The 20,371-nt window shown below is 37.9% G+C and overlaps 2 protein-coding genes and 1 pseudogene across 1 annotated transcript; 1 reads left to right on the top strand and 2 right to left on the bottom strand.

Moving 5' to 3' along the window:
* LOC137278370 (tolloid-like protein 1) overlaps nt 1-20,371 on the bottom strand; it is an 83,274-nt gene that overhangs the window by 48,959 nt on the left and 13,944 nt on the right.
* On the top strand, nt 5,321-12,161 carry LOC137277006 (pancreatic secretory granule membrane major glycoprotein GP2-like). The gene is made up of 4 exons (XM_067808665.1): nt 5,321-5,520; nt 6,264-6,479; nt 9,236-9,400; nt 10,367-12,161. Exons 1-4 carry the CDS (start codon nt 5,463-5,465, stop codon nt 10,510-10,512), a joined length of 585 nt encoding a protein of 194 aa, XP_067664766.1. The 5' UTR covers nt 5,321-5,462; the 3' UTR covers nt 10,513-12,161.
* LOC137277244 (probable methyltransferase-like protein 24) lies at nt 15,430-17,489 on the bottom strand (annotated as a pseudogene).

Genomic DNA, 20,371 nt, shown 5'->3' with positions numbered 1-20,371 from the left:
AAAATACACACTCGTTAGAATGTTTTCATGATGTTTTATTGTTACTGTTTGGTCCAAAATGTCAACTTCAGGAAAGAATGGCGTTTAAGCTTTCGAGTACGCATACTAATGGTAATAGTTGCTCAATATTTCTACACGCACTCGAACAAAACCTACCGCGAACACTGACTGCACCAAGAATGACAAAAAGATCGTTTGCAACGAATACTGACAGATAAACAGACATTTAGATCCAGAAATAAGCTATTAGAAAGCTACATCTTCAAAAATAGTGTAAATACATTCCCAAAGGAGACCAGAACGGTCTTCAAGGCTAGGACTGAGGCAATTTAGGCATGCAAGTCTCTCTCGCATTTTCTTCTTTAGCATCTAGGTGACACACTACGACCATTGAGAACAACTTTGCACCGACGTAAACCAAATCCATCACTTTTACGTTTCATGTCGATTTTTTAATGCATGGCATCAGGGCGTTACCAAAGTAACATCGGCCATAAACGTATGTTATTTATGTAACTTATATTGAACTGGTACGTTTAGCTGACAGAGGACATAGTTGGCTGTCACTAACGTAAGAATGTCCAGATCTACGTCCTGCTGTGTTACCGTTCTTGTAAAACAGCCATGGAATCCTGCTCTTTCAGACCTCGTGTTGTCACCATTTCATAACGAACCCATAAACACACGCTCGTGATATCGTCAGAATTGTATTAGTCAGTGTCTAAGTCCTTAAACCACAATATTTTCCCCACAACTTAGCCCTCCCTGCAATGCTAAAGCCCTAAATGAAGCAAGTCTAGATTTCCCCGGGTTCAGTAATCACAGGTCTTCCTGGGTTTAACCTTCAACAGGTTTAGCAGTCACAATCACACTTGTATATATCTATGTTTGCTTTTAATTTAACCACACTCTACTGGCCACCAGCAACCTTATTTAATCTCAGAGAGGATATTAGGATCTATGATCCTGACTTAAAGGAACGAACATAAATTATGACTGATAAACAGCCCTTGGTATAAACAACAGGGGTATCTTAAAGCTATGTCTTTGCGCAGTTACAAGTATGGCGTTCCTGATAACGCCAAAATGTTATCTCAACCAGGAAGAACATTGCACTCGGGGAAATTTCGAGTACGAACACACATCCTCTACACTTCACGTCACTATGTTCTCAATAGACCACTAATGGCGGTGTACGAGTACATACTACACACATCAGTTAGATTTACAAACCTTCCTAATTTTTTTAAAACAGTAAGTTAAATCTAAATTAGTAAATGTTTGAGTGTTAGATCAATTTGTTTGGAAGAAATTTTCTTCTAGGATAAATAACTGCCGGCGAGTCACAAAGTTCTGTTTTCTCTTGCAGCAATATTTCAATGCTCCGTCTCATTTGGTAACCAATGATTAGATGTTTTGAAATTCAATAGTGGGTATGTAGTAAATATATTTGGGCAATAAGAGAAAGGCATCAAGTGATACTAGGGTCTTAATATATTTATAGTATTGTCTCTTAGGACCTATTTCTATTGTCTTCATAAAGAAATATGATATTTTAACCTACTTTGTAATATTTTCAGCAAATATTTTCAGCAGCCATGTTCTAAATGTACCTGGGTACATATGTACATTACTAAATGTAGGATTATTAGTTATCATGCTATCTAATGACATGAAGTTATAGATTACCTGCGATATTATGAATTGGGACAGGGGCGTGGTGTGTTTATGAAAACAACTAATTTTGTGGGATACATGAATTATGATGGGATATCTTCCACATTCATCAGCAGTGTTGGCGGTAGGTTTTGTACGAATGCGTGCAGAAATAAAATGATAAATATATAGTCCAAATATTTTGCGCTTGAAATTTTCATAAGAAGTTCACAACCCTGAATCATTTCAAATTTTATTGCTTTTCTATATGTTTCTGTTTTAAGGTACTTTTCAGAATTACGTAGATCAGAATCCAAAACACGCAAAATATTTTTTTAATTATTTTTTGCGTGAAAAACGCAGGTTTCTGCGTTAACGCGAACACTGTCACCATATAAGAAATATTTAGGCGTAGACATTCTAAGCCACTAGGCTAATGTTAAAAACTTTGTATGTACGTTTTCAAGTATATCTGTTATAGTCAGATTGTGAAATCAGCCACTTCATGAAATAACTAAAACTGTTAGTCATTTGCTGAAAGGACTAAGGTAAACCTTTTGTGTAACAACAATCAATATATCGATACTTCAGTCATTTCTTGAAATTTCACTTTATAATTTAATCTACAAAAATGGATCACAATTTCAACATCATGTATCGTCACTATCAGTTAAACTATTGTGGCAGTGACTGTGGCACTTCCTCATGGCTTCGAAGCATTTACACCTGTTTGTTTGATGCGTACTGTGCCTAGAGCAGCCACACCTCACAAACCCCTGTGTCCACCACATAAAGATGGACGTGAAATGTGGAAGTCGCGGTGGCTGAGCGGGCTAGGCGGCTGACTTAGTGTGCTGGCGATTAGGTGCCTGACTCTGAGGGTGCGGGTTCGAATCCCGGATGGGACTCAACCGAAAAAAGTACTAGAATTTGTTCTTTACTAAGAAAGTGAAATCCCAAATATGACATATGTTGTATATTCATTTTTGTTAAAAAAGGCGAAATGGATGACCGTCTTGGTCGAAATGACTGATTTCACAATCGGATTTTAACATAGCTATTTTTCCATGACCCCAAAAATCAGAGCCATACAACATGGTAGGTAAAATCAATAAATCAAACTTTTTAAATACATATATATCCCCAGGAACCATAATCGTTGCGATAATTACTGGATTTGACAGTCAAGCTCGGCGACTGTTCAGTATGTATCATCGTATCACACTGGTGCGGATTATTGAGGGTGCCAATTCCCAAAAGTAACGAATCGCGAATATTAGTGTTGAATGTACATTTTATTGGGGATTGACATAATACGTTAATAAAAGAGAAATGTGATGTCAGGTAAATATGGATACATGTTAATCATCAAGGTAGTGGGAAGAGAAGTCCCCGATTTATGACTGAAATGTTCTAAACAAATTATTTTCCAAGAGTCAGCTAATATATGCAGTCAGTATCTATAATGTAAGAAAGTACCTTGAATATTTAATTGTTATTGTTGTTGTTTTTGCATATGCTTTCTTATGTCTTTAAAAGCTATAATGACAGAGTTAAAGTAGATAGTTTCAAAACCTCCATAAATGTTTTTGTATCAACCATTCTTCTCAAACATCCTTCATCATATTTTTTTTGTTTTATTACATCCCTCTTTATTTTATCATTCCTTACATTCCAAACAAGGTAAAAAGAAAGTTTGCCATTTCCGTTTCTTTTGCCTTTTAGTATATAAGGACCTTTCACCTCGCTTTACATCTAAAGATACCATCATTGTAGCGTTGTGTACGATTATCATACCCAGACCTGTATACCTTAGTTGTAAGTTCCATTTCTGTTGCTGAAAGGTAAATATTGCAATTTATTGCAGTAATCTCTCATCTGGCATTTTACTACCACATAGTTTGCTATAGTGATAGTTTATACTGATCTGAATAGGTTTTTCAACTTAATGAACATTTAACACATTTGTTTGTTGTTTGTTAGTCCGTTTTTACGGACTGATTCAATTTGTGAAGTCTACTCACTCACTCACTCACTGCATCAAAGGGTGCAAAAGAAAGAAGTATAACATACATAATATCTATGCAATGCAATCTTGTGCTGCTCATGATCGGAAAACGGATCTGCCATTGATTGTGCTTGTAGCTTGTGATTTTCTCGAGAATGACCAATGATATTTTTTTTATTGATTAGGATAGCTAATAGGGTCAAAATCGTGCCGTCGACTCTTTTTGATTATGGAGAGTGTTCGTCGCTTTTTTCTTAATTATTACATGAACGTTATTGTCAGTATATTGTTCTGTATTATCGCATCTGTGTGAAAGACAACCTAACATAACCAAGCCCATCTAAACACAAAACATACATCATTATCCTTTACAGGTAAAATAGAGTCTTATTGTTCGTTTGTTTTTCTAAGTGTTCCTTGCGTGCAAATGAGGTAGTGGTTGGCGTGAAAACGAATGTTGCTGTGTAAATAATGCCGTGATAATGCAAAATAACCTCATACAAGGTTTCACCAGTGAGTCTTCCAAATGTTTCCCCATGTATTTAGTACCGATAGTTCACATTCGGTCTCCAGGTTATAGTCAGCAGTGTTTCATGTTACCCTTGCCATTGGCCTTTTTTCAAGCAGAGTTCACCTTTGGTGATAGTATTTCCATTTCTCAACATTAGTCAACTAAAGGCAGTTTAGTCTCTGAGATGACGTGCCAGAGTATCATGGAGTTGCCCGGGACATATGTTGGTATCACGACACAATTCCTTCGCGGTACTGGACATGGTACGAGTCCAAGAATCCACATGTGTGAACAGTAAAAATACGTGTGTCAGCTGCAGTTGCCTGAATGTATTATACATTACCAAAATAATCGCTCATGACATCGATCATTGGAATACACCCATGGAATATAAGTAAACTCATCAGAACTTAGTAATGTTATAATTAATGACAACCAGAATAGGTGAGAAAAGGGAGAAGAAAGAAACAAAAGAAGAAATATCTAGATACGATGCCAATGTATATTCATTTGGATGTTCATGTTCTTAAGATGAAATGTTTCGTAATCTGCATTGCTTAGTACGGTAAATAGTCTTTGTAACATAACTACACTGCTCTGCAGTATGATACAATGGGAAAGAAACCCCCGGTTGCTCTGTTTGCTTTTTGTAACCTGTCGTTATCTACGGTATTTAGGACTTTTGAGCAGTAACACAGTTGCAACATCCTCGGCCGAAGAATTAAAGATAGATTAGAACGATTTTCATGTAGATTGATGCGATTTGTCATGAACCAGAAGACAGATTTGTATGGTAAATATCATAAATGATCACAGAGCTTAGTAACGATTGTCCCGTTGATTAACTAATAATGTTTTACAGCGAATATCATTTGTTGAAATTTAATGTTTTTCAAGGCTACCCGGTACAAAATTTATTTGTTTTAGAAAAAAACGTTTGAACATTTCAGAGCGTTGACTTTTATCTCATATCAATACCAACGTCTTAACTCTTTGGGAAAAGCAATGCAATAATGTTGATAACCTTTGAGCTCTTTCAGGCCGTATTGATGAGTTCATGTGCACTGGGTATTACAGACGCAATGTGACATAATCAATACATGTCATACCTGTACAGCCGAAATGCAGGTCGGGGTGTCATGTTGATTACCAGTTCAACTATCAACGGAACGATATCTTGTTCAAAGAGAAACGAACTACCACTTGAGGTCAAACAGGTTAAAACAAACACAGCAAACCTAAGAATGAGATCATTGTAACAGTTACAGATTGATATAATTTCTCAACATGGTAGAGCGGGAGAACGTACTCTGCGCATTTGTGATTTTCATCACGGGCAACTTGGGTAAGTCTGTATGAACAAATCTTGATCTACATCTTGCTACACACAGTGTCTGTGCATTACTGTCGGGTCTGCGTGTATGTTTGTCTGGCGAGTGGCCATTGGAAATCGTGAAGTGGTTTGGGGAAACAAAAATATTCTTTACTGTAAATCATATATGAAGGCATTTGTCATTATATTTTACGAATAAAAATAGAAAACAATCGATCACTAACCATACTGAATATACCGACAAATAAAGTGTTTAAATGTTTAGGCTCTTCCCTTTTAGGAAAGACCAGAAGGTCTTGAAGTGATGTCTGAATAAACTATTTAGTCGTTTTAGGAGATAAACATACAGCGTTGGAAAATTAGAGGTATATAGCGAAATTTTAATAGCTCTAAAATGCAAAATTTAGAGCTATTATAATATCATTATATACGTCTGATTTTCCAAAACAACACGTTAATCTCCATTCTATCATAACTGTGTTATTCAGATTTTAAACAAATACATAATGTGTTGGAAAATCAGAGGTATACACCTCTGAATGACTTTGATCATGCATAATCCAGTATTTACTGAAGTCATGGTAGAATATGTTTTGAACACCGAAGGCATTTTGCAGAGGTAGATACCCATGCAATTGGTCGTGCAAGACCGTTTAGAGATCTTGCCTTTTTAAAAACTACTATTATAGGCAACCATGAATGAAAGAAACAGTAGATGTTAGCAAACATCTTGGTTAAATATATAAACATTGCAGCACAGCCCCTGGACGATCCTTGTTACAACTACACTGACCTTATCAGCCATGGCGGCAGAAGTCCACGATGTCCTTATCTGGAAACAGATGAAAAGTGCGATGAGTTCCTCACTCCTTCATGGTTTAGGGTTAAAGTCGGTGAAGAGTTCCCACAGATGACATCACACTGCCCTGAACTCTACAGCTGTGGTGCAGTTTATCCCATCTGGCTGAACGGTTAGTTCACAAGTATTATATCATAATGTGTTTCCGAAAACAGCATTGGAAACGTGTGTTCCGTGTGCTTACTGCGAGCACTCTACAAACATATTCAAACATGTCGACGTTGACCGGCTGCAACATTAACATTTCTGCCTGCCTAGAAAACTAGAAATACCAAAACAGCTAGATTTCATTTTGAGTATATCTATGTAACATTTTCATATTTTGCAAGTTTTAGCCTACTGTATATCTTATATACACATCACCAAATAATTACAGATTAATAAATATATTTGTCTGTCCTAGCAGTTATTTCTTTCTCGTTGTTGATGTTATAGGAAACAAAAAGTGATTTTGTAATGGTGTTTGGACATAATCATTGCTAGTGTGGCAGGGTAGAGATGTTTGATTTGTACGTTCCCGGCAAAATATTAAGGAAATAATGTTTTCAACCAGGACAGTCACATAAATGTTATTTTATACCACAATTAGAAAAATCCACACAGCTTGTAATTCTTGCAAGACAATCTCTTATATTGCAGTTATAGAAAAGAAGATGTGTAGTATTGTATGTTTTTTTCTCACACATCCTGTTAGCCGGTTGACAAGATTTACCACAATAAATATTATCGGGTAGTGCGTGTTTGTGTGTGCACACATCCTGCTAAAATGGCATGTAAGGTGCCGCTGAGTGATATCAGAATGGATGGGTGATATAATCATAGATGTGCACCTGTGATAAAGTTATATTCATGAATGAAAGTTTCCACATAGCTCCTACTTCACACGCATAATCATACCATCGCTTACAACATAATCTACAAACAGCAAGAGTTCAGTATAGTTTTCACAATGCAAACTAAACGTGTTTGCCTGGTTCAAGTGTCTGTCGGCTGCCACAGGGTAGCAATGACACATGCACGAAATATCTACGACGATTTTCATTTAGAAATGAGATTGTTTTCGACATCAATTCCGATGTCTTTATTGATATTTCGAGTTTAGGTAATATTGATTTTCAAAATGATGGTACGAACAGGCAATCCACGTTATCACTATGCACATGGCATCTCACAAACAGCAAAAACTGAATTCGTACTTCTTTACTTATCCGCACGATCCGCACGAACCAATGTTCCTTGAAAGAATTCAGACAGATGTGAAAATTGTTGAAGAATTTTACTTGTAACTCCTTATAATTAGTGATTCGTTGGTGCGATTATGAAGCAAACGGGCTAGAGGTTATATATGAAAAGTTCGAATACACCGTCATTAACTATGCAAGCCTTGGTGGTAGTTTTAGAGTTTCAGAATACAGAAAAAAACTGGTGTAGGTTGTTCTATTTTGTAGGAACCAGTTTCTTAATGGTTTCAATCATCTAAGATGTCCTTTTGACAATGTTATCAATATGACGCTGGCAAATTCCGTTAGGCGAGAAGGTTAAACCTAATCTCTATGAAAATCAACTGTTTTTGTATTGCAGCAATCCACATTCAAATTATCGTCTTTTTCGCCATCGTTCAAAACAAATAAGGTCCTGACCCAGAGCTCGTTCTTGTTGACTATTTTCTGATTGGCTGATATTTTTTGCTGTTTTGTGTTATGATTAATTAGGAAATCTGTCTTTCTTATTTGTAAGAATTGGCTGCAGTGTTTTGCGTTTGCTGAGGTATTAAAGAAAACGTTTTTGAAGTTTGATATACCTTCATGAATTTTTTTATACAAACCACATAAGTCTTTCTATCTTTATTATAGTATCGTAAATAAACCTGTAAATAATAACTTTCACAGTTTTTACACAAAAGTGTCGACATTTAAGGATGTTTTTCATACTATACGAGCGTTAAATGAGTTGATCTTCGGTGTAGTCTGAACACTAAGACATTCCGTAGCCAGTTTTTTTTTTATCATAGTCTGAACGCTAAGACATTCCGTAGCCAGTTTTTTATCATAGAAATGTTATATTTCTGTTACTCTGCGATACAAAACGTATCGGATATTGTTGGATTTCGTTGCAAGTATTTAAGGTATGTCGTATCTATGCAAGTATTACAACCCATTGCTAATACTGCGACGAAAAGGGAAATTTTGAACAGATTATTAATCATTCATAAAATGTTTCAGCGTAATTACACGTAAAGTATAGCATGCAACGATATGCTTTACTGATGCCTTAACCGTAACACTGAATTCTTTCGCTGAAAATCATGCAAATCAGTGTAGTGTCAATATTATTTTCAGCAATAGCCGACCCTTGAAGATCCAGGGTAGAATAGGACTTCAGCTACCCATGCTTGCCACAAAATTGCCACTATGCTTGTCGTAATATGCCACTAACGAGATTGGGTGGTCGGGCTTCCAATTGCGCAGATCGATGCTCGTGATGTTGATCACTGGATTGTCTGGTCCAGACTCGATTATTTACAGACTGCCCTCGTATAGCTGGAATATTACTGAGAGCGGCTTAAAACTAAACTCACTGACTCACTCATTCACTCAGAAATAGCCAATAAATCGGAATTTTCACACGATTAGCTAGAGGTGTTTGTTTGTCTTTCTTTGAGTCCATAATTTCATTTTTTGTGAAAATGTTAATTGTTGGGACGAATTAATAGTTACGCTAACTTACCCGCGATCGACCCCGCCCCTCGCTTCGGCAAAAAATGTTCATCGAGGAAATGGTAGGTGCAACGGTGCAACCTCCGGTCTATCAAGTACGTGGGTTCCCTACTATGGATTTATTCTGACCATATCCATTGACATTTACCAGGAACACATCCAGCTGTCGAGGATGACGTCGTGAACAGGACGACGTGTTTGAGATACACTGATTACTGCTGTGATGAGATGACGTACATTCAGATCAAGAATTGCACGGACTTCTTTGTGTACTTTTTGTCAAAGGCTCCGACATGTATAGGTCGTTGCTGCTTTGGTAGGTATATGTTCATGTTCACACTGGACAGTTTATTTTTTTAAATCCAAAAGGCGTTCACTGAGGGGATACGCAAGTCCCGTATCATTCAAAGCATTTTCCATTCTCCGAATTTTAACAGTATCATATTGTTCTTTTAATGTGTGGCCAACACCTGAAGGTATGGTGCAACTGCAGCCAGGGTGCTTGCACGTAGCAAAAGTCCCCAGTCCCCTAGAGATCTACAGACAGTTTCTGGTGATCCATAGCCCGTGTTTAAATTGTAATGTTCTCTTTCACAATACATAGATAGAACAAGCATCTATGGATGACAACTTCTTCAATTCAAGAGCACAACGTTTCAATGCAGGCTCGTGTATCGTTTTCAAGTGTGAACTGTACAAGGAGAGAACCTATCATTAACAAGTGATCATGATAACGGATAAAGAGATAACAATGGGATTTCAAGTATAAACCATATCTTTCACACTTGCAAACGATACAAGAACCTGTATCGAAACGTTGTACTTTTGAATTAAAGAAGTCATCATCCAGATATACTTGTTCTGTCGTACCCGCAACTTCTAAATATGCCTCTTTACAATATAGTTTTATGATTACATGCTAGTTTAACCTTACTTGTGATACTCTAGTAGTTTTACTGTTTATCATCAACATATGATTTAATTTATTAACCTTTATTATGATAAATCATTATTCCCGTCACGGTATGGATGCACTATAACTTATTAACTCACTCACTCCAATAAACGTTTGCGCTTGTCTTGAAACATACGCCAACTGTCGTGAACTTTTCAAATGTTTTCCTGACAAATGATCTCAGTGTTGATGCCTCTACATATATTGAATAGTGACAGACGAAATAGCCTGGAACTCTATCAAATGTCGACAGCATGTTTCCTCACAGCGCGGCAGTTCAGTTTACTTTAATTCTGCAATTCTTATTTGGCGAATTCAATTTTTCAGATTCGGATGTTCCATGTCCTACTCCTGCAATGACAACAGCTTCCACGACATCCACGACTGTCAACTCTACCGCTGCTGTATCAATGTTTTCACACAGTCGTTTGCTGGCATGTGTCCTGTCTGTACACGCGTTTCTCAATGTCTAATGTACGTGCGAAAACACAGTGACTTTTCAAGCCAAACATCTGGTACTATTAGACTTTGTTGGAACAATGAACGGTATCAGACTGAGTTGATATTTAACTCACTTATAGTGATCCATTCTATGATGTATTTGTACATCGATACATAACATAAAGTCTACCATGACTCATACTGAATTGTGATTGGGTAATTCAAGATATTGAATTGAAGAGGTGTAGTACCATGCTACATATCTCTGATTTCCCAAGGTAGTATATTTTTGCTTGAAATCGTAATAACACAGGTTTGGCATAAAGGATATATTAATATTTCGTCATATGTCGCTCAGCGCTGATTTTCCAGCACAGTATGTTTATCTCCTAATTATACATAAACGATCATTATACATAAACGATCATTATACATAAACGACGAATGACCCTTATATACACATAAACGCGCGAACACGCACGCACAAGTAGGCTGCTTGGTTTAATAAAATATTGCGTCATCTTACATTAAGCCTATATATGACATCCATTTCATGTCGTGGTTATGTTCTGAACATGTTTTGCTATAACTGAACGTGTTTTGCTATAATTATAACATAATTTACATGTAAATATATGATTCTCTTATATATCTATATTTATATAGATATCTATAACATTTATAGTATCTGTGAAATTTATTTCATAACGTCAAATAGTATTCTGTTTTGGGATATAGAAATTGGGATATAGAACTGTATCAAAGCCGATGAAATCCGCTTGAAAGTGACCGGGGAAAAATGAGGTTTCAAATGATACAATGTACAAGAGGCTCTGAAAGGCTCCCATACTGAACTCATTAGATGTGGTCACATGCCTCTAACAACCATAACAAATGAAGTCGTCTGAAAAGCGATTGAAGAATCGGGTTTAGTTTACGGTTATATTCACTTTACCCAAAATTTATTAGTCTGTTTCGTTTAATTGCTGTTTAAGACAGTTCTCAGTAATATTGCAGCCATATGGCGGCTGTCTGTAAGTAAAGGAGTGATCCAGAGGTCAAACGCATCGATCTAGGCAACTGGGATACGATGACACGTGTCAGCCAAGCCGAGTTTGAACACCGGATCCCGTTAGTCACATTTGTGAAATTTAATAAACTACTCTCAATTTCGAAGTATTTCGCAATTCATCGTTGAACGCCTCCTTTCGAGATATTTTAATTTGGAATGGGACATTACACCTCCTTGTTGAAACCATCTTTGTAAAGTTGACTCGTATATTTAAGAAAAGATGCATTCCAATTCCAGAAAAACATAGGGACTGTAAATAGAAATGACATGCTTACGCCACTGTTTGATTCCCCTTGGTCACGTACGCACGAGTGCACTCACGTAGGTATGAACTTATGAAAACAGTGGTCTAAAGTTTTTAAATCAGCGTTAGGTTCAGCGAGAGTAGCCAAAGAAAGGCAATGGAAAAGTGACAAGTGTAAATACGAGAGGTATATTAAGAATGTTGTTGCTATGGAGATAGCATTGGCGTTTCCAATACACAGCGTAATGTATCATTTTCACTGGTCGCAAATGGTCGATGAATCCATTATGTTTGTTTATGTTCCCTGAGCTCGGACATAAAGAGTGCATAAACCCATGGTCCCCGAGGGGCCCATGAAAAAGGTATCTATTAATTTTTCACTGTATGAAGCGCGGTTACCGGATTAAAAAATAAGGAGTACCAAAGTTGGGCAATTAGCCAATACCCACTCCAACAGACAACAAAAACACATTCAGGGTTACTCCCCTTCCATCGGCAATTTCAGTACAACAAACCTGATTCAACTATTCGAGATAAGGAACAACTAAAACGAAGTACCAAATGAATTTCCACAGTTCGGCATTACAGGCGGGTAACACTGTATCTTGTAAGCGAGGTACGTGAAAATAACAGAAGAACGCTCAGCTATTCAGAAAGGGCTCTTGTGTGACAAGCAGGATAGGACTACCTGTCCCTGTGATGCTATCAGTGTTTGTTGAAGCGTCTCTGTGTGGTTTGTGGCTGCATTTATCTGCAGAGGTTATTTAGGGATGGGCTATACCTCGTATGTGGGTTAAGTAGGATCTATGGCTTAGAGCCTTATTGGGTTATCAGTTTCTGGTATTTGTTTAATTCTTCTTTTTATATATAGGCTATGTTGTTCCCGAACCCAGTAGTGAAAGCTGATCTGTTGTCTCTATAATATAGATCTAGTATGCCGATGGGGAGAAGTAAAGTATTGAATAGGATGCCACGTCTTGATCCTACAGGTATTTAACAGTGTTATACTGTAGTGAGGTTAGTTTAGCATATTTACAGAGATGACATATAGATCCCAAACAAGACAGTCTAATTATTCTAGTCTTATGGAGCGACTAGCGGATCGGGTGATCAGACTCGTTGACTGGGTTGACATGTGATATTGTATCTGCGTAGATCGATGCTCGTGATATTGATCACTAGACTGTCTGGTTCAGGCACGGATATTTTTAAACCTGTGTGTCTGGTGCATGTGTCTGGTCCAGACTCGTTTATTTACAGACCGCAGCCATATAGCTGGAATATTGCTGAATGCGGCGTAAAACTAAACTCACTCCTAAGTTGTCCCGGTCGCCTTGTTTGTTGGCTGGGGTCTCTGGAGCATGAAGTGTTGAAAGAGGTGTTTACAAATGAGTTGTAAGGAAATGTCCTGGCAGCCAGAGGTCAGGTGCTTGTTTATGTTATCAATCCTGGATTATTTGATAGGCAGGTGTTTGTGTTGCTGTGTGTCCTTCAGCTTGGGCAGTAGGCGGCCCTTGTGTACTCGTCCACAACATGTCTTTATGAGCCTCGTGGGGTCCGATACCTCGGCGTTATCGTCTTCACCTGTAGATCAGAAGAAGAAAAGAAGAGCATGCTACAAGAAAAGAAACAACTTAGAAAGAGCAAACACTTGAAAGGTTTGTATATACAGGATCATGGAAAGTAATATAAAAGTGCTAGTGGATACTAAAGTCTCGACCCGTGAAGGTCCCGGGGTAGAACCCATGCTTGCCATAAATGGTGACGCTGCTTGTCGTAAGAGGCGACTATACTAACGGGATCGGGTGGTCAGGCTCGCTGGCTTGGTTGACACATGTCATCGGTTCCCAATTGCGCAGATCGATACTTATGCTGTTGATCACTGGATTGTCTGGTAAAGGCTCGATTATTTACAGACCGCCGCCATATAGCTGGAATATTGGTGAGTGCGGCGTAAAACTCACCTCACTCACTCACTATAGTCTCTTTGCAGTGAAAACGTACTCATGAATTTCACTTTAAGCAAAAAAGTAATTCGAATAAAATAAAATAAAGATTGTGAATCCTGATAATTTTACCTTGCCAACTGAACGTTTAAATCTCAGAATTTAATCACCTTGGATACAAGTTGTTTAACCTAGATTCAAATCGCTTTATTTGTTTGTATTACAAGGGGGTATGTGCATTAAATGAAACACCGAGGACAATTTATGTTCGACTAAGTTAAACGTCATCACGTCCCGCCTGTGCATTTGTTTTACTATTCCTGAACTACTGCGCTTACCGCTTTGTACGGCAAACCAATAGTCTACAGCTAAATCGGCCAGTAGGGAGCTTGGCCTTTTGATATCTAAATACAAATTGCGTCATGTAATGGAATATGCAAAGTTCTCTAAACTGTATGATACGATAGTTTAGTCCATTTTGGACTATGTTTTAGGGCTTAGGGCTTAGGGCTTAAAACGTATGCCCCAAATCAGGCTGTGAATGGTGACATGGCATGGCTACCCCCGCGTGTTGATGTAAATGACAGAATACCATCATACTCTCAACCCACCTCATCCCTCGCTTGATCTCATTTACGTGTCTCATTTACGTAGATCGATGCTCATTGATCACTGATGTCAGGTTGTGTGGTCCTGAGTGTTGCAAGCATCGACACAAAAGAATTATGCATAATGGTTATTACATATTAACAGCCCTTACATGCACGTAAGCGAAAGCGTAGACGTAGGCAGTCGCATAAACGAAGGAAAAACACGTATGCTCTTATCACAAAATTGTTAACAATCCACATCGCTTCGGGGATATGATTAGAATATTGAATGTTTATGCTGTGTCCAAGTCAAATAAGAGTTTTCTAGAGTTTAACTGATCGGGAAAACTCAAATTTCAGTCTCCGTATTACTTTACTGAGATAGGTATTTCACAGTTACAGCATCTCGAAGGTTATTTTTTGCACATTTGAAAACAAGCTATGAAAACTGATCCTCCTTAACACACTTTCATTTTGTGCAGCCCTTATGAGAACAAATACGTATATATGACAGAAATGAGAGACAATGCATGCAGATCTTTTGAATGCTAAATGAAAATGTAAACATGAACAATGCGTTAGCTTGATCTGTGAGGAAAGTGGTGTAGACGATTCTCTGTTTGGTGAAAACCTTGAGCGCAGATCGAGTTGCGGGTAGGCATGCATAGAAACACGATCTGAGAGGATCGGGATTCGAACCCCCGATCGCAGGTGTCTGGTGTCTACGATGACTGGACTACCCGTGCACTCAAGCATGAACAAAATCCTGAACCAAGCGTTTCAGAGAAAAAGGCTAGAGTTGAATACATGCTCAAACACACTCCAGCTAAACCCAGCCATTTCAATGTATGTTAGGATCGCTAATACATTGTCAGTGTTTCTATACACAGTACTGAAATACAGTTCTCCGTCATAGGACTTTCATAATTTAGCCACAATCTTTGAGACGTTGGCTGCAGTTCTGATTTGTGCTCAGACTCCTGTGCCGCTTTTACTCCTGGTGCTGCTGTGGCGTTTACTCACTCCCATAATCCCATCTCGTTATTCGGTTCATTTCCGGTACAAACCGGAAGTACGTAAAACTGCTTCTGGCATTTTTATAGATCTTTATGTAATATATTGACGTACTTAACATCTGCCTGGAAACGGAAGGTCTTTTCTTCATAGTTCTGTTTATGAAAATGTTCCTTGTTCCCCTTGCTCCTTCATGGCCATGACACTTGCATAACAGGTTATGTATTCAGGTCGATTTGGATGTGTTGGAATCAGATGCCAATCTACAGAAAACTGTCTGACCAGACTCCGCTATGTCTCTCACGGCCGGCCATTCGTTTGTTTATTTTGAGCCCTATACTTTCCCTGAGTACACTGTGTAAAGTCCGTTTCCCTGGCTCCATTGCTGGAACATTGCTAAAAGCGGAGTAAATCTAAACTCACTCACTCCACTAACCATTCTTGAGATGCACGGTTGAGAGAATTAAATTATTTGGTTGTTTATCTACTCGAAAAATTATTTACATGGTAAAACTTTATCTTGTATCGATATGACCTCATATTTCTTTTAACAAGCAGGGTTTTTCATACTATAAAATATTACATACTATAATCTGTGACTTTGTGAGGTGGGTTTGTTTCCAGATTGGATGTATTGTTTCATGTCGTCGGTGTTTCTCGCATCGATGTAAATTACAAAATGCCAACAACATATTCCCATCCCTAGCTTCCCAGGAAGATCCGGGTTAGAATTAATCAGCAACTGATGTTTATCGTAACAGGCGACCAACGGGATCGGGTGGTCAGACTCGCTGACTTGGCTGACACGTCATCGGTTCGCATCGGCTGACACAGATCGATGCTCATGCTGTTGATCACTGGATTGTCTGGTCCAGTCTCGATTGTTTACACACCACCGCCATATAGTTGGAATATTGCTAAGTTCGGCACAAACTTAAGCTCACTTAAGGCTCAAGGCTCAAATCTACATATGAACATTTGTTTGATCGGCATTCTAGAAGCTGGTGTGTCAAAAACGAAATATGTAGCCTTATGTCATCCCTCAAATTGTATGTTTCATTCTTAACTTATTGACGTATTCCAGCTACGCAGTAAGTGATGTTAATCACAGTTTTCTACCCTTGTTAGTTTAGAATTTATATACATACTTATATCTGTATGTCCAAGCATCTCCATGATGGTCTTGAGGCGTCTGATCTTCCATTTTGTTTAGTTTTGACGTATCTGCCCTTAGGTGGCACATACGTATCGCTGCCTTTATATGAAAGCGCCAAGTCATGAAAGTGGACATTCTCCCTTCTGTCGTAGAGCTTCAGTCCGAGGCTAAACAAAAGATTTGTCAATGAAAGACATTCTTACCCAAATATACCACCATACTGAATGAATGGGGATTCTCGCTTCTGTCGAAGGGTTATAGTCGAATGTTAAGCAAATGGTTTGTCAATGAAATGAAAGGCTTTCGTACACAAATAAAACACCTTACTGAATAAGCTGCATTAGTTTAGGTACAAAAGGTGATCATTTCATAAAGCATCTGATTTGTCTAACTACTAACATACAGTATTACCAAACATCATATACCTCCAAGCTGGAAATTGTGTTGTTTCCTCTACTTTAGTTCTACATTCACGACTCTTTTTATATCAAATGTCCCTTTCATTGTTCTCAAAACAAAATTAATCCGACTGACTGTATTTCTTCAATATAATCATTGCGGTTCGTAATTAAATGTCGTTGTGAACTATGGTAGGGTGTCACAGGGCATTCTAGTTCATTATTCTTACTCTGGATCAAAAGAATGTACTTCACAGCCAAGAGCTTCCATTGCGTCATCAAACGACCAGTCTTTCCAGATCCAGGGTATGACGTGTAGGTTGCATAATTGTTCATTAATTCAATTACAACCAGACCTGTTTCAAGGAACATGTACTCTAGCTCAGGTTTAGAGAGCTGTGCTAATGTCGATTTCTACTGACCCAAAGGAGTAGACTAGACACGGTGGCTTGACCTCAAAGTTATTGTCGTTACAGTTGCGCCAGCTGCCCCTCATCTCCATCTTCACACACGTGTACTCTGGGGGTTTCTCCAGGTCTCTGTATAAAGCAGACACAGTAGATGTACCTGTCAATGACTTAACATTCATCTGTTACTCATAATACTGTAGGCAAGAAGTCTCATTCTAACACTGTTATATGATGTAATGTTATTACGTTTAGTCCTTTAAATTTTCACGTTTTAAACAGGAGATCAAAGGCAACCCATTCTGTGCAAGAGACATACACACCGTCAAAATTACGTATTCACACTATATGCTACAGGCTTTTTTATCACACAGGGATAGGTCATTCGCTTGCTTTCTTTACCATTTGTAATAATTAACGTGTGCCTCGTCATGCTCCAACGCACACAGTGACTTAGCTCGTTCCCAGTGCAACTTCAATGTCAGCTGTGTTTAACCAGGGAGTCTACATAGAGTATACGTTGTAGATTATCCCTGGTTTAACAGAACTTCAGCCAGTTTATTGTATTAGTCGGAATTTTACAATGAATTAATGAATTATAGTAAGAATTTAAGAGCAAGAATTATGTGAATGAAAGAACGAAATATAGAAAAAGAATAAAAGAAATAAGTACATAATTATGTGAATGAATGAAAGTATAAATGATACACCGCGGCCTTCCCTCCTAAAAACATTTAAAGAATGCAAAAGTATCGCGAGAACACGTGTTAACATCAGCTGTCCTTTTAAAAAATCTACTTTGAAATGCTTTTGTTTACATTAACAATTAATTAAGATATCTTATTGCATGTGGGGAATGGCATGGACATTCACAAAATGTTAACTGACACTGTCACACTGCCCTCAAAAATAAAGTGTAAAACTCTCACAAAGCGTTCTAAAACACCTGTCAAGTTTTGTCAAATAATAAGATCAACAAGAACGAAAGAAGTTATGGATCTATAACCCTCGGGCATCAATGGCACTCAAACAACGGCGTATAGTATTCCAATGGCGGATCAGAGCAGATCGGCGATATGTCACATTTTTCACACACCTCAAATACACCCTAACATTCTTTTTCAGATTATGAAACTATCACTATTACTTGCAAACACATTTCACCTGATAGTATATTCTCCTCATATGAACTGATGGTGTATGTGAAAGATGTTTTTGTGGAAGTAACTAGGAATACTCAAACAACAGCGTATAGCATTTCAATGGCGAAATGTCATATTTTTCACACACCTCAATTGCACCCTAACAATTTTTAAGTCACAAAACTGTCACTATTACTTGCAAATACCTTTCAACTAAAGGTATGTTCTCCTTCTAAAGATTAAACGAATGTGTGAAAGAAGTTTGTATCGGCACAATTTAGTCTACCTTCGCGATGAATCGAGAATAGAAGCCAGTGAGCTATAACATAGCGACTTGAGACTTTACTACAAATCTACTGTCGTAATACGACCGTAATACCAATTGCAATTATTTGACTTAACCTGAAGTGACAAAATAGTTAACCTATCTTCTACATATTGGATTTCAGTTGTTACAACCCTCAGCGAACTTAATCAGCTGTTAAAAAAAAACGGACTCAATCTTAAATTCCATATTGGCTACACTTTTCGAGGAGTTTCTTCTCCCCCACTATATAGGCTCCCTGGATCTACAGAGCAACTATAACGTTCATTTCCTATTTCCTATCCCATGTTTAATTATTACTCACGTGAAATATGTTTTATTCAACCGGTGTGACGGAACAAAAATAAGCAGAAATTAAAAAGAAATACCATGTTGCCTAAATTTATCATGATTTTTTTTTTTTTTTTGTCTTACCTGTTGTCGCTATTGTTAGAATTTACGTAACATTTATTCGACATAAAAACACTTCTGGCGTAATGGGCGAATGCAGCAGGGGAGGTAACTGTAAGTATTCCATATGGAAAAATACCCTCCTGTTCCTTCACTCCGTTGCGCTACAGTTTCCCTGTATCTATCTGTCTGTCTCTCTGTCTGTCTGTCTGTCTGTCTGTCTGTCTATCTATCTATCTATCTATCTGTATATGTATGTATGGATGGATGGATGGATGTCCAAATATGGCTGAGATATTGCCGATGTGACGTTCCATAAAATATTAACTGACTGACTCTAATTTGAAACGTCAACGACACTGAGTAATGATTCTCACGCTGACACACATTTCACTGTGCGGAAAGCCAAAATTAGGCTGAACAGTATGAGAAATAATCTCAAGTCATGTGAAAGATAATCAAGTAATCAAGTAATTGCGTTATCTGTGTGTGTAGATATGTGTGTAGATGTGTGTGTGTGTGTGTGTATATATATATATGTATATCTGTGTATATGTATATCTGTGTGTAGATATGTGTGTAGATGTGTGTGCGTGCGTGCGTGCGTGCGTGCGTGCGTGTGTGTGTGTGTGTGTGTGTGTGTGTGTGTGTGTGTGTGTTCATCTAGCATTTGTTCAGACATTGTGCACCTTTCCCAGATCCATCTTTGGCATCTTGACCATGTGCGTTGGTCAGGTGCTGATGACGTCCTTCAACCCGTCCTTCAAACTACATGTCCTTTTCTCCCATTCCCATCTCCATTGTCTTAAAAGCTTTCTTAAGACTTTTCACTGATTCCAATAGTTCAGTCAGTGTGTTCATGGATACCTGCAGGTTTCTGTTGTTGGCACTGTTTCACATTCCAAGGTTGTGTGTTTTCTCTCTTGCTACTGGAACAAACAGTCTGACGTTCAGGGTAAAAAGCGGAAAGAAACTCTCTAACTGTGGTATGTGTGTATTCAATTTGTGAAATATTCGCATGGTTAGTCTTTAAATTACAAAACCTTGTGGCATGCCAAAGAAAGCATTATTGTCTATAAGTTTCATGATAGGCCTAATTATTATATTATGATCAGAACGTATGAATGTAGGATAACTGGAGACTGATTGAATGCAAATTAATGACATACTCATATAACCTGTGCAAAATATTGTTAAAAGTTGAACG

This window comes from Haliotis asinina, chromosome 3 (assembly GCF_037392515.1).
Source record: "Haliotis asinina isolate JCU_RB_2024 chromosome 3, JCU_Hal_asi_v2, whole genome shotgun sequence".
NCBI classification, from domain to species: domain Eukaryota; kingdom Metazoa; phylum Mollusca; class Gastropoda; order Lepetellida; family Haliotidae; genus Haliotis; species Haliotis asinina.
This window is presented reverse-complemented; position numbering and strand designations above follow the sequence as displayed.